General features: G+C 43.8%; 1 protein-coding gene and 1 long non-coding RNA gene across 5 annotated transcripts in view; one reads left to right on the top strand and one right to left on the bottom strand.

The window, feature by feature from the left end:
• Nucleotides 1-5,323: 5,323 nt before the first annotated feature.
• Nucleotides 5,324-10,320, bottom strand: LOC132403267 (uncharacterized). 4 transcript variants are annotated; one of them, XR_009515225.1, is made up of 3 exons: nt 10,242-10,320; nt 6,096-8,723; nt 5,324-5,900 (listed from the first exon to the last, which is right to left on the bottom strand). It is a non-coding gene; the product is annotated as an uncharacterized LOC132403267 (long non-coding RNA). The 4 variants fall into 4 exon arrangements; XR_009515224.1 differs by having other exon boundaries at nt 8,443-8,723; XR_009515222.1 differs by lacking the exon at nt 5,324-5,900 and having other exon boundaries at nt 6,829-9,308.
• A 55-nt stretch (nt 10,321-10,375) lies between these two features.
• LOC132402417 (zinc finger protein 585A-like) overlaps nt 10,376-15,110 on the top strand; it is a 70,141-nt gene continuing 65,406 nt past the window's right edge. The window contains exons 1-3 of the mRNA XM_059985275.1: nt 10,376-10,443; nt 11,440-13,286; nt 13,691-13,756. Coding sequence (XP_059841258.1) covers nt 12,000-13,286; nt 13,691-13,756 — 1,353 coding nt within the window. The 5' untranslated portion in view covers nt 10,376-10,443; nt 11,440-11,999. The remainder of the gene's footprint in view (nt 10,444-11,439; nt 13,287-13,690; nt 13,757-15,110) is intronic.

Genomic DNA, 15,110 nt, shown 5'->3' with positions numbered 1-15,110 from the left:
AAGTGAGAATGACAGTGAAGAAATAATATACAACGCACTTCAAAATATTCATTAACGCTAGGCTTTGCTGCAAATCCAGAACAAAGATGCGCCCTCTTTACTAAACATGCCAGCAATTCCAATGTTGACTTTATACCTATGATTGACTGTTTATTAATTTCCATAGATGTTCTCTGACCTGCTGAGTTCCTCCAGTGTGTTGCTTTGGATTTCCAGCATCTACAACATTTCTTGTGTTTATAAATATATGATCATCAAATCTCCCTCGTCTTATATTAAGCTGAATTATCTGTGGCAATACTATCAGCAAGATATAGGGAATATCATATCTAACCATATTCATGTCTTATTCTGAGACCTTAAACATAATTATTTGGGATCTTATCATTTTGGTAATGGGGGTAGATTTTTTTAAAAATAAAATACAATCATTCTACTTCATTTCATAATGCAGTCTTTTTTTCTACATGATTGATTTGGAATATGGGATACTGTGATCACATTACTGTGATTTAAATGTAATGTAATTCATATTACTTGTATCCTTACGAACTTTGTATTTACTTCCATGCAATTTATATAATATAATAAAAATATTGAAAGAGGGATCTCATCATCTAATGTGTTTCCCTGCCAAGAGGCATACACACGCCTTGCCTTCACCTCTGGAGTCTAGAAGTAAACAAGACATTTCAGAAGGAGATCATTCTGCATCAATTTTATTCCCATTTTATGGCTTTGCGTGGAGTATCAGAGAGATTAAAAATCTTGCTGCAGCCTTAGAAAGGCTAAACAATGACACTGCTGGAGCCTTGGGAAAAGTAGCAACAGAAATGGTCAGCAGGTGCAAGATAGTTCTTCAAACTCATGTGGCATTAGACCTTTTCTTCGTAGTTACTGGCAAGGGGTGTTGTACTTAACAACATTGCTGTGCAAAAGTTATAGGCATACGAATATATAGCTAGGGTTCCTAAGACGTTTGCACAGTACTGTAGTAATTGTATCTATTGCACTGTACTGCTGCCACAAAAAATCTCATGACGTATGCAAGTGATGATAATCCTGATTCTAATATAGGTCTCCAGTGTAGACTGAGTGGGAAGGGGGCAGGTAGAAGGAAATAATAGTTTGGGAAAAGGGGAAGGACAGAGGAGGGAGTAGAAAGCACCAGAGAGACATTCTGTAATGATCCATTGTTTAGAATCAAATAACCTTTCCTGGCATCTCAGAGCTGAGTGTGTCTGCATCTGCACCACGCTCTGCCCTTGGCAGTCTGTCTCTGCCACGTGTCCTACACCCTATCCCTGGTGCTCCACTTTTGCAAAGGTCTCAGGCACCCTGGCTATATATATTTGCTTAAGATGTCTCCACAGTACTGAACCTGATGAGTTTGAAGACTTACTGTAAAGAATTTGGCTGATTATTTTTGTGAAGAAGCAGCTGAAAACACATCAATTTATTTGCAGTTTGTTGTCTTTTACACACTGATTGTTGTGGGATCTCGAAGATTTTCTGATTCACAGGTTCTTTTCAGAGTCCAAAAATGAATGAAAACTTATTCCTTCAGGATCACTTATGTTAAAGTTTAAACAAAAGAACAGCTTCAGAGCATGTGAAACTAGGCGAAGAGCTGAGAAATGAAGAAGCAAAGGTGGCAATTTTGCCAAACACTTGCACTTCTATACTCCAGATAACACCACATCCCTCAGATAAAAGGACCCAGTCAAGATAAAAGAGCCCACTCTAGACACATAGTCAGCATGTGTCATTTACCCAATGAAAAATTAAGGGTGATAAACCCTTAAGGAAAGAAATTCTGCAGTGTGACTTGAGAGAATTCGAAAGAAGGCTGAAAAGCAGGAACTCCAGGGTGGTTATCTCCGGTTTGCTTCCAGTTCCTCGTGCTGGTGAGGACAGGAACAGGGAGATATGGGATCTCAATGTGAGGCTGAGGAACTGGTGCAGTAAGCAGGGTTTTAGATTCTTAGACCACTGGTTTCTGTTTTGGGGTAGGGATGAATTGTACAATGGAGACCAGTTGCACCTTAAAAGGCGGGGGATTCTGGCTGGCAGGTTTGCCACTGCTACACGGGTGTGTTTAAACTAATAAGTTGGGGGGGGGGACGAACTGGAAATATAAGGATGGAGTTAAAGGGAAAGAGGGAATAAAAAAAAGTTAAGAAAGACAACAGAATTAAGGGGGCAGAAAGCTCAGGAAGGGATTGGAGAGTATGGCCAAGTGCAATGGGCATCGATGTGAGAAGCGAGGGGAGTAATGGATTAAATGTATTATATATGAATGCACGAAGTATAAGAAATAAGGTGGATGAGCTTGAGGCTCAGTTGGAAATCAGCAAGTATGATGTTGTAGGAATAACAGAGACATGGCTGCAAGAGGACCAGGGCTGGGGAATGAATATTCAAGGGTAGACGTCCTATCGAAAGGACAGACAGGTGGGCAGAGGGGGTGGGGTGGCTCCACTGGTGAGGAATGAAATTCAGTCCCTTGAGAAGGGTGACATAGAATCAGGAGATGTAGAGTTAGTATGAATAGAACTGAGAAAGTGTAAGGGCAAAAAGATCCTAATGGGAGTTATCTACAGGCCCCCAAATAGTAGCCTGGATATAGGGTACAAGTTGAATCAAGAGCTAAAATTAGCATGTCGCAAAGGTAATGCTACGGTTGTAATGGGGGATTTCAACATGAAGGTAGACTGGGAAAATCAGGTTGGTACTGGACCCCAAGAAAGAGAGTTTGTGGAGTGCCTCCCAAATGGATTCTTAGAGCAGCTTGTACTGGAGCCGACCAGGGAGAAGGCAATTTTGGATCTAGTGTTGTGTAATGAACTGGATTTGATAAGGGAACCCGAGGTAAGGGAGCCATTAGGAGGTAGTGACCATAATACGGTAAGTTTTAATCTACAATTTGAGAGCAAGAAAGGAAAATCGGAAGAGTCAGTATTACAGTTGAACAAAGGAGACTATGGAACCATGAGGGAGGAGCTAGCCAAAGTTGACTGGAAGGATACCCTAGCAGGGATGACAGTGGAGCAACAATGGCAGGTATTTCTGGGAATAATACAGAAGGTGCAGGATCAGTTCATTCCAAAGAGGAAGAAAGATTCTAAGGGGAGTTGGTGGCAACTGTGGGTGACAAGGGAAGTCAAGGACAGTAAAAAAATAAAAGAAAAGTATAACATAGCAAAGATGAGCGGGAAGCCAGAGGATTGGGAAACTTTTAAAGAGCAACAGAAGATAACTAAAAAGGCAATATGGGGAGAAAAGTTGAGGTATGAAGGTAAGCTAGCCAAGAATATAAAGGAGCAGCGTAAAAGGTTCTTTAGGTATGTGAAGAGGAAAAAATTAGTTCAGACCAAAGTTGGGCCCTTGAAGGCAGAAATGGGTGAATTTATTATGGGGAACAAGGAAATGGCAAGGAAACGAGTTGAACAGGTACTTTGGATCTGTCTTCACTAGGAAAGACACAGACAAGTTCCCAGATGTAATAGTGGCCAAAGGAACTAGGGTAATGGGAGGAATTGAAGGAAATTCACATTAGGCAGAAAAAGGTGTTGGGAAGACTGATGGGACTGAAGGCTGATAAATCCCCAGGGTCTTTTGGTCCGCATCCCAGGGTACTTAAGGTACTTAGAAATCATGGACGCATTGGTAATCATTTTCCAATGTTCTATAGATTCAGGATCAGTTCCTGAGGATTCGAGGGTGGCTAATGTTATCCCACTTTTTAAGAAAGGAGGGAGAGAGAAAACAGGGAATTATAGACCAGTTAGCCTGACATCAATGGTGGGGAAGATGCTGGATCAATTATAAAAGATGAAATAACGGCACATTTGGATAGCAGTAACAGGATCGGTCCAAGTCAGCATGGATTTACGATGGGGAAATCATGCTTGACTAATCTTCTGGAATTTTTTGAGGATGTAACTATGAAAATGGACAAGGGAGAGCCAGTGGATGTAGTGTACCTGGACTTTCAGAAAGCCTTTGATAAGATTCCACATATGAAATTTGTGGGCAAAATTAGAGCACATGGTATTGGGAGTATGGTACTGACATGGATAGAAAATTGGTTGGTAGACAGGAAACAAAGAGTAGGGATTAATGGGTCCCTTTCAGAATGGCAGGCAGTGACTAGTGGGGTACCACAGGGCTTGGTGCCGGGACCGCAGCTATTTACAATATACATTAATGATTTAGATGAAGGGATTAAAAGTAATATTAGCAAATTTGCAGATGACATAAAGCTGGGTGGCAATGTGAAATACGAGGAGGATGTTATGAGAATGCAGGGTGACTTGGACAGGTTGGGTGAGTAGGCAGATGCGTGGCAGATGCAGTTTAATGTGGATAAATGTGAGGTTATCCACTTTGGTGGCAAGAACAGGAAGGCAGAGTACTATCTGAATGGTGTCAAGTTAGGAAAAGGGGAAGTACAACGAGATTTTGGTGTCCTTGTTCATCAGTCACTGAAAGTAAGCATGCAGGTACAGCAGACTGTGAAGAAAGCTAATGGCATGTTGGACTTCATAACAAGGGGAGTTGAGTATAGCAGCAAAGAGGTCCTTCAGCAGTTGTACAGGGCTCTGGTGAGACCACACCTGGAGAATTGTGTTCAGATTTGGTCTCCAAATTTGAGGAAGGACATTCTTGCTATTGAGGGAGTGCAGCGTAGGTTCACGAGGTTGATTCCCGGGATGGCAGGACTGTCATATGTTGAAAGATTGGAGCGACTGGGCTTGTATACACTGGAATTTAGAAGGATCAGAGGGGATCTGATTGAAACATATAAGATTATTAAGAGATTGGACACGCTAGAGGCAGGAAACATGTTCACGATGTTGGGGGAGTCCAGAAGAATAAGGGGTAGGCCATTCAGAATGGAGTTAAGGGAAACCTTTTTCACCCAGAGAATTGTGGATCTGTGGAATGCTCTGCCTCAGAAGACAGTGGAGGTCAGTTCTCTGGATGCTTTCAAGAAAGAGTTAGATAGAGCTCTTAAAGATAGCGGAGTCAAGGGATATGGGGAGAAGGCAGGAACAGGGTACTGATTGTGGATGATCAGCCATGATCACACTGAATAGTGGTGCTGGCTCGAGGGGCCGAATGGCCTATTCCTGCACCTATTGTCTATAAACCATTATGTAACTGCTATATCACCTTCCCACCAGTAGGTGGTGATAAAACACCAAATATTGTGAAAAAATTGCGTTTGTTAAAAATACAAATTGTGCGGCAACTACAGAGTTCATCTTGCATTAATTCAACTAATTTCAAAAGCATTCAAAACAACTGATTCCAACAGTACGGTCTTTCATTGAATCTTTATGGTTATTATTTATTGAATATGCCCACAAGAAAATATATCTCAGGGTTGGATATAAGACCATAAGACAGAGCAGAATTAGGCCATTTCACCCATTGAGTCTGCTCCACCATTTAATCATGGCAGATCCTTTCTCTCCTTTTCAGCCCCATGGTGACAAATCTGTACTTTGATAATAAATTTACTTAGAACTTTGCAGTGACGGCTGGGATTTCTTTGATTCGATTCATTGAAATCTCGGAAGTCGGGGTCACTTAATATTAATATCACAAGTCATATTATTCATGCTAATATGCCTTTTCATAATTTAAATCTTTTTTACAGTTTTAAAATCGATCATTAACAGAATATTTCAAATCACGTAAATGTGCTTATGAATCTGCCTAACCATGACATAAACCTATGAATACTTTGAAGAATATATACTCTTTGATAATGTCATATCCTAAAGTGTTCTTCATTATCTCGATGTCACATAGATACCACAAGTTTTTTTGTGCAGGTATATGGTTTCAGATTTCTGGATCATTGGAATGTTTTCTGAGGAAGGTATGACCTGTTACAATCGGAGATAGAAAAGGCATGTGTTAGAAACGTAGGTTGTGACTAAAGAGAAAATGGCTTGAATCGGTTAGCACTTTAGTGTAAGGGTGTTTATTAGGTCCATCAAAAATTTGTTAAAATAGTAAAAAGAAAAATACCAATATTTACAAAATGATATCTACAAGAAAACACAATAGTAGCTCCATACTTATCCAGTGTGAACTCCCGGCAGCCCCGATCTCTCTCTCACACTGACGGTGATGAGCTCCGTTCATTACGGTTCAGAAAAAGGTCACTGAAGAGATTGTGCAGGTATTACCGAAGACTGATTAAAAACCACTAGATTCTGGAACAGTTCTAGAGGACTGGAAAATGGGAAGTTTTAGTCCAGTCTTTCAGAAGGGAGAAAGGCAAAGAAATGAAATTCCAGGCCAGTTAGCCTGATATCAGTGGTTGGGAAAATGTTAGTGTCCATTATTGAGGATGATGTTTCAGGATACTTAGAGGAGGGGATTGAGGCATACCAGACATAGGGGTAGGTGTAACAGATTGTTCCGGAGTTGGGGGTCGGGGGTGAGTGGCGTTGAGGATCCAGAGGAGGTTCATGAAAATGATTCCAGGACTGAAAGGGGTTAATACAGAAGGAGTATTTCATGGCTTTGGACTGGTACTTGTTTAGAAAAATGAGGGGTTCATCAATATTGAAAGGGTGACAGTGGATATGGAGAGGTTGGTTCCTATAATGGGGGAATCTAGGACCAGGGAGTTCAGCCTCAGAAGGATGTCTATTTGGAACAGGTATGCGGTGGACTTTCTTCAGCCAGAGTGTGGTGTATCTGTGAAATTCATTGCCACAGACAGCTGTGGAGACCAAGTCATTTGCTATATTTAAAGTGGAAGTTGATAGGTTCTTAATTAGTTGGGCCATCAAGGGTTATGGGGAAAGGCAGTGACAAATAATTAAGAGGATAATTAATCAAATACAATGAAATGGCACAGCAGATGTGATGGACTGAATGGTCCATTTCTGCCCCTATGTCTTACGGTTATTCATCACAATTATGACTGATTTATGCTGATTCCAGCTTGTGTTCCACCACCCTTCTCCTCAGGTCTTCACTCCCTTAAATATTTATCTATCTCTACTTCAAATATTCCCAGTGAGCTGGCCTCCCCATCCTCAGGGGCAGAGAATCCCAGAGATTGTTCACTCACACATACAGTCCCAGAAATTTGACCTGGGTCAATGGCTCTCTCAGTGGTGAAGAGAAATAGCCTATCAAGATGTACAACAGATATTCTATCAGGCCCCCTTCTGACTGTCTGTGACTATAAATCCTGGCCAAAATTGTCTTCCCTCTGCTGGTAAATCATCCCAGGAATTTCCCTGCTGAATCTCCTCTGGACTGACTCCAATGTCACTCTCTTTGTTTCTTTCAGGTCAGGGAACAAAACCATGCACAGAATTCCAGATGTGTCCTCACCAGCACCGTCTACAATAGTAACTACACTGCCCCGTTCATAAACTCCACTCCCTGTGCAGTAAGTCTGCCTTCTGAATCACTTGATGTAGAATCACAATGTCAGCATCAGATTTCCTTCCACAGTCTCTGTGTCATCAGCAGACTTGGACATCTCACATCTCCTTCCCTCCTCATGGTCATTAAACAGTGAACAACTGAGGCCAAGAGCCAATCCCTAGGGTACTCCAAGCATTACCTCCTTCCAGTCTGAAATCGACCCACTTATTCCAGCCACTCACAAACACTGGGGGAACTCAGCGGGTCAGGAAGCATCTCTGGGAGGAATGGACAGTTGACAAAATCATTGTGTCACCTTTGCTCATTTAGGAAATCACTTTGTTCAACATCCTGTGGTTCTGACTGTCTGCCACTGAGACCATGTTTGTTTTCTATTCTCTCCAGGTACATATCAACGTACTGAGTAACAAGCGACCAGTGGCAACCACACCACAAAAGTACCACACAGAGTCAATCTCCAAAGAGAAAGAATCATCACCTACTCTTGAGGGTCAATGGCATTGCTGACTCTGAGTTGTGTCCAGATGCCTGAACTGTGTCCAGTAAGAAGATAAAGTGTTCCTCCAAACTGTGATGAGCCTCACTGCAACGGTTTGACATGAGACATCACCATAGAGACTAACATTATCTGAAATGTTGTCCTTCACCCACAGAAGTCCACTGTAAACTTTTTACAAGGTAGAAAAGACAAAGGATTTGTGCATGGGAATCTCAAACACAACAGATCGCCCATTCTGCTGTGTCTGTCTGTTCACCAGCATTTGAAAGCCACTGATCCCTGAATGTGGGGGAGATATTTGGACAACAGCACACCAATTGTAACAAGGAGAACCCAAATACGTGTACATGTCTGTGATCTGAGCTGGTAAATTCCCAGAGAGTTGATAGGAGTGAGATGTCAATCACTGGCTCTCAGTTTGGAAGGGATTCACACAATCATACCAGCAAGTTCACACTGGGGAGAGAACATTCACCTGTACCACGTGTGGGAAAAGATTCATTACACCAACCCACCTTGTGATGCTCCAGTGAGTTTACATTAAGTACAGGTCACACTTCTGTCCTGAGTGAGCAAAGTGATTTACTCAACCATCACATCTGCTGAAACACCAGTAACTTCACATCAGGGAGAAAGTTCGGATAAACTGTATGTTAAATTTTTAACCATCATGGTGATTGAATCCAGTTGCAAGTTCACGACTAATTGTTAATGTCAGATTCTGCAGATATTGTGGCTTCTCATCACACCCAGATCTGCACGCGGAATCGGAGAATTTCCTTCAGTTGATGTTCACCTATAATGCGACCGGAGTTTAATATTATGGATCTGTGACTAATAAATCAGTTCTATTTTAAACAGTGTCTCAGGTGTTTACTGTCCCTGGCACAGGCCTAATGTACGGTAGAGTGGCCACTCAGTCCAACTGGTCCCTTCCTGTGTTCCTGTTCCACATCAGTCCTTTCAAATCCATCCCTGCTGTTCACCTCTCACTCTCCCTGTGATGACAGGGTGCAACTGGGCAGCACTCTGTGAGGGAAGAGGATTCCAGTGTATTTCCTGCATGGTTTTCTCCAGACTGAATAACATGTTGAGCTCACTGTGGTTTTGCACCAGACATTCCTTGTTCCTCAGGCTTATGGGCCAGCACAATGTGTGTGTGGTTAAACTCCTTCTCCCCTCTGTCTTTTCAAAGTCAAGGTCATTTACACTGATTTCAATGGGCTGTGCCTCACACGGCTTGGTTCTTGCAAAACAAAACACCACTCTCTTTTAAAGTATGAGAGCAGACTAGTGGGTGAATCTTCGATGGAGCAGGGTCAGAAACCAAAGGGGGGCCAGCACACAGTCACGACGTTGAGGATCCAGAAAGCTGTGGAGTCTAGAGTTTACCGGGGGGGGGGAGGGGAGAGAGGGGGAATCAGACCAGGAGGATATGGCTACGAATGAAAGATCAGTAACATGTGGAAACTGACTGAAAAACTTTTTATTTGTGCAAAATTCTGGAGAAACAGTGAGTCAGGCAGCATCTATGCACAGGAATGAACAGTAGACATTCTTGGGCCAAGACACTTCCCCATGCCTAGACAGTTTATTCTTCCGCTTCGATGCTGGCTGAGCTGCTGAGTTCCTCCAGGACTTTGTGTGTGTAACTCTGTATTTCCGGCAAGTGCAGAATCTGTTCTACTACACATCTGCATTTGTAAAGTATTGGACATTGACATTTGACAAACGGAACACCAGTTGATATTGAATATATTGTTAGTGGGAGTTTGCTGTGTTAAAGTAGCTGCTGATTTTTCTACATAATAACATTGACTATTTTATTGGCCTTATCCGAGACGGTGATGAGTCTGCATACAGATGGGAGGTGGAACGTCTGGCCCTCCGGTGTGGTCAGAAGCGTCTGGAGCTAAATACGCTCAAGACTGTGGAGATGACAGCGGACTTCAGGAGGAGCTCCCCAACACTCCCCCCACTCACTATACTCAACAGTATTGTGTCTGCTGTGGAGACCTTCAGATTTCTGGGTGTCACAATCTCCCAGGACCTGAGCTGGACACCCAATGCAGACACTCTTATCAAAAAGGCTCAGCAGAGGTTGTATTTCCTACGTCAACTCAGAAAGTACAACCTGCCTCAGGAGCTTATGATTATTTGCACTATTGTTTTGTTTGCTTTTAATTCTGTACAGAGAGAGCTCAGGGAAACCGGCATCAAATTCCCTGGTTCATCATACTTGGCGATAATAAAGGATTCTGATTTAGAGGCTTGCGGCGTGGAAGCGGTTCTTGTAAAACCTGTAACTGCTCACCTGAATTTGTCAGTTTTACCTCGGAAACTCGGCGATTCTGAACTTGCCATCACTGCCCAGGCGATTACATGCGCATGCGTACGGGTACCGGACAATCCCCGGATATGGCGCATGCGTAATAGTTCCGGATGACCCCCCCGGGGGGGGGGCCGGATATCGCGCATGCGCTCAGCGGACACAGGCTCCGGGGAATCGGCGGCAGGTAGGACCGGGGCTCCGGGCGGGAGTTTCACCATCACCGGCGTCCGCACCCCGACTGGGGGACAATTGCTGTGAGATCCGAATACACCGTGGTCCCGGCCTTTCCCGTCTCTCTCAGACCACGATCCGTACCCGGGCCCGGGGAGTTTCGGCTGAGGGAATGGGAGCGGGTCTCTCAGACACTGCCGAGCTCCAGGCGTCTAAATCCAGGCATTAGGAACTCGCGAAAATAAAGATCCAAATGCTTACATAAGCTTTGGCTTTCGGGGTGGGGGAACATATATTTATTCTATCTCTACTTGTTCTGGACCTTTCTGCCGGTTCTCTCTGGGTACATAACTATATCAAATACCTTTGGCCTGGGTAACAAGTGACCTGCAGATTTCACATCACTGAAGTGTCTCTCTCCGATGTGGAAGATTACTGCTCTCCCCTTCATATTCATTGGCATTGCTGAGTTCACCACCGTCTTTCACAGTAGTGATCAGAAAGTCTCCAGGATCAGCTATGTAATGTCGTGTGCTCTTTGTAGCACTTTGGGACATGGCTAGAACTTGAAATAATACCAATGTGCCTTCTGCTTTTTTTTACAGCTGTGCAGGAAGTTTGTAGACAGTCTGAAAACTGTGCAGCACTTGCATTATAAAAGAGAAAATTGCAGCTGTACAGCAAAGGCTTTCTGCATGAGAGCATTTCATGTCTGGTCACACAGCTCAGAGGGCACAGTAAATTATACCATTGGAGAGAGTCAAACTGAGCAAAGTCACAGGCTGAAGATGGGTAGAAATGTTCCATTCTTATACAGACAGGAAGACTGTCAGAGAATTTGATGGTCAGTCCCAATGCTTGATCTGTGCCCAGTTAGAAGACTTCTTCTCCCAACCTGGGTTGAAACTTACTGTTACAATGTGATGTCAGGGCTCACCATCCAAAATACAAAAATTATATTGAAATGTTGTCCTTTACCTATTGATGTCTTGCGTAAATCTTTTTACAGATTGGAAATGGCAAGGAATTTGTGAACAAGAATCCCAACACAAGAACACGTCAGCGTTGCTGTCTCTGCCAGATATTTCCTGTGTAACACTGATATGTCTGTTGTTGATCCCTGGAGATGAAGGTGTATCTCATCCCAGCTGGAAACGTGCTTTGTGTCTGAAATGAAGTTTTCTATTGTAACTCAGTGAAATCCACTGGAACTGGGTACTGAGAGCACACCAGCATTTGTTCATTAGAGAGAAGCTCTTCAACTGCATTGATTGTGCGAGGAATTCACTATGTCTGACATCTGACTTGAAATGAGAGAGAACTGTGGGAAAGGATTCACTCACTCATCCCACCTGCAGAAACACCAGTGAGTTCACACAAGGAGAGGCCATTCACTTGCTTATACTGTGGGAAGGAATTTGCCCAATCATCTCAACCGGAGATATATATCTGTGAGTTCACAGTGGGGAGGGGCAGGCTGTTCACCTGTTCTCTGTGTGGGACGGGATTCACTCGGTCATCCAACCTTGTGACGTACTGCAGTCACACCAGTCAGTTCACACTGGGGAGATGCTGTTCACCTGCTCAGACTGTGGGAAGGGATTCACTAACTCATCTAACCTACAGAGACACCAGTTAGTTCACACAGGAGAGAGGCCGTTCACCTGTTCTTTGTGTGGGAAGGGATTTACTCGGTTATATAGCTTGCAGACACACCAGTCAGTTCACACTGGGGAGAGGCCATTTCCCTGTTCTGTGTGTGGGAAGGGATTTGCTTCATCATCTCAACTGAAGGTACATCAGCGAGTTCGCACTGGGGAGAGGCCATTCACATGTTCTCTGTGTGGGAAGGGATTCACTCAGCCGGTCAGCCTCCAGAGACACCGGTCAGTTCACACTGGAGAGAGGCCGTTCACCTGCTCAGAGTGTGGGAAGAAATTCTCTCAGTCATTTCAACTGAAGGTCCATCAGCGAGTTCACACTGGGGAGAAGCCATTCACCTGTTCAGACTGTGGGAAGGGATTCACTCGGTCATCCCACCTGGAGATACACCAGTCAGTTCACACTGGGGAGAGGCCATTCGCCTGTTCTGTGTGTGGGAAGGGATTCACTTCGTCATCTCAACTGATGGTACATCAGCGTGTTCACACTGGGGAGAGGCCATTCATCTGTTCGGTGTGTGGGAAGGGATTCACTCAGTCTTCCAGTCTACTAAGACACCAGTCAGTTCACACTGGGGAGAGGCCGTTCACCTGCTCAGACTGTGGGAAAGAATTCTCTCAGTCATTTCAGCTGAAGGTACATCAGCGAGTTCACACTGGGGAGAGGCCGTTCACCTGCTTAGACTGTGGGAAGGGATTCACTCGGCCATCCAACCTACAGATACACCAGTCAGTTCACACTGGGGAGAGGCCATTCACCTGCTCAGACTGTGGGAAAGGATTCACTCAGTCATCCAGCCTCCGGACTCACCAGTCAATTCACACTGGTGAGAAGCCGTTTACTTGTTCTGTGTGTGGGAGGGGATTTGCTCGGTCATTTCAGCTGAATGTACATCAGCGCAAACACACTGGGGAGAGGCCATTCACCTGCTCAGACTGTGGGAAAGGATTCTCTCAGTCATCTGATCTGAAAGTACATCAGCGAGTTCACACTGGTGAGAGACCATTCACTTGTGCTGTGTGTGGGAAGGGATTTGCGCAGTCATCTCAACTGAAGGTACATCAGCGAGTTCACACTGGGGAGAGGCCATTCACCTGCTCAGATTGTGGGAAGGGATTCACTCAGTCATCCGGCCTTGTGGTGCACTACCGAATTCACACTGGGGATAAAGTTGAAATAAGCAGCTTACTGGATGTTTAACCATCAAGTTGCTGAATCCAGATGCAAGTTCAAAGGTGACTGTGTTGAACTCTGCAATTATTACTGCTGCTCATCACACCCAGTTCTGCACCCTGACCACTGGGCATGGGAGGAGTTTCTTCTGCTGATGTTCACCTTTAATGGGACTGGAGTTTACTATTCTGCATCTGTGATTAAAAAAATCAGTTCTATTTTAAACTCTGTCTCCGGTGCCAAGTGATTCTACAACACACCCAGTATAGAGTAGGGAGTCAACTCTGCCAGTGTTTCTGTTCCCCAGCCGTCCTTTCAAATCCATCCCTGCTGTTCACCTCTCACTGTCCCTGTGGTGATGGGTTCCAAATAGTCACCATCTGTGGTGAAGAGTTCTCCCTTGTGTTTCCTGCATGGTTCTGCAGACTGAAGAAGACGAACTGGCCACAGTTATGCCTGACATGTTCTCGTCCATTAAATCTCTGGACCAAGTAAGAATGACTTTGTTAGTTAACCTCCGTATTCCCTGTCCATCTCAACTTTATGGGTAATTTTCACTGCTTCTGTATCTGTCTGGTTATTATGGATTGTCCTATCTGTAAAAATAGTTTGGTCATAATATAATTTGTAGGCTTCTGACTCTACAACTGGATCAGGTTTGTATTTATAGTTAGATATGGTGTGTTTTATGAGTTTGTATTTTAAAGCAAGATTTTGGTGAATGATGATTGCCACTTGATTGTACCTGTGTAAATAATCAGATTGAGTGAAACTGCAGGATCCTGTAATGTGCTCAATTGTTTCTTGTTTCTCCTGGCATATTCTGCATTTATCATCTGGAATTTGTTGATCTTTAATTATGTATTTTAGGTAATTTTTTTGTGTTAGTCACCCGTTCCTGTATTTCCACAAGGAACCCCTCTGTTTCTGGGAAGAGGTCTCCCACTTTGAGCCAGGAGTTCAATACTTCCCTGTCAACCTGTAGTATGCTCAGATCATGGGGATATCTTCCATGAAAGGTCATGCTCTTCCACTGGTTAACTTCTTCTGTACTGATAATTTATTCAAAGTTCTGTTAACAAGGGTTATCTCAGTATCAATAACCATTTGGCCATAGAAAGAATCTTTATTTACTGATGAGTACTTTCATCGTCTCAACTAACAAGCATGTGGATTGTCAAAGAATAGAAAAGGTAATAGCCGGTAAAGCAGTCTATGCTGGTCAGGCCTTCCTCTTTTTCCCAATCCAGTCTCTACATGTCCGGCATGGTGCTGCTCATACTCGTAACTGCGATGGTTATTATTCAGAGTTATCGCTGTCTCGCATTCAAAGCCTCTTATTTTTATTCACTTATCATACCAATTCAAATTGTGCAATTCAATCTCGTTGACTTGAGGGAATCTTACTGGCTTGTATCACCTTATTGGCTCTGGTCCAAGCCAGCATCCAATTATTGCTCTCTTCTGCAAGTAATAGTGATAATTTATGTCTCCTTGTTCTAATACAGTTACTAAACCAGTAATCAGCTTGAATCATTCATGGTGGACACTGACCCCACAATTCACAAACCTGCATGTTATATCATACCAAAAAACTGTCATAAGTCAGGTGTTGAATCAGGACCCAACTGCAGGACACTGACATGAGACGGGACAATACACAGACACAGAGCCGGGACTTATCCTCTGACAAGCCAGGACTCATCTATAACTCCAAACCAAGGTGGGTCAGGACCATCCGTTGGGTAACGGCAGAACGGCCTGACCTACCCAACAGAGGCCAAGACAAGACAGATCCCCCCACAGGGCAACGGCTGAATGGCCTGACTTACCCGGCCACTTCTA

The sequence above is a fragment of the Hypanus sabinus genome, chromosome 12 (assembly GCF_030144855.1).
Source record: "Hypanus sabinus isolate sHypSab1 chromosome 12, sHypSab1.hap1, whole genome shotgun sequence".
NCBI lineage: Eukaryota > Metazoa > Chordata > Chondrichthyes > Myliobatiformes > Dasyatidae > Hypanus > Hypanus sabinus.
This window is presented reverse-complemented; position numbering and strand designations above follow the sequence as displayed.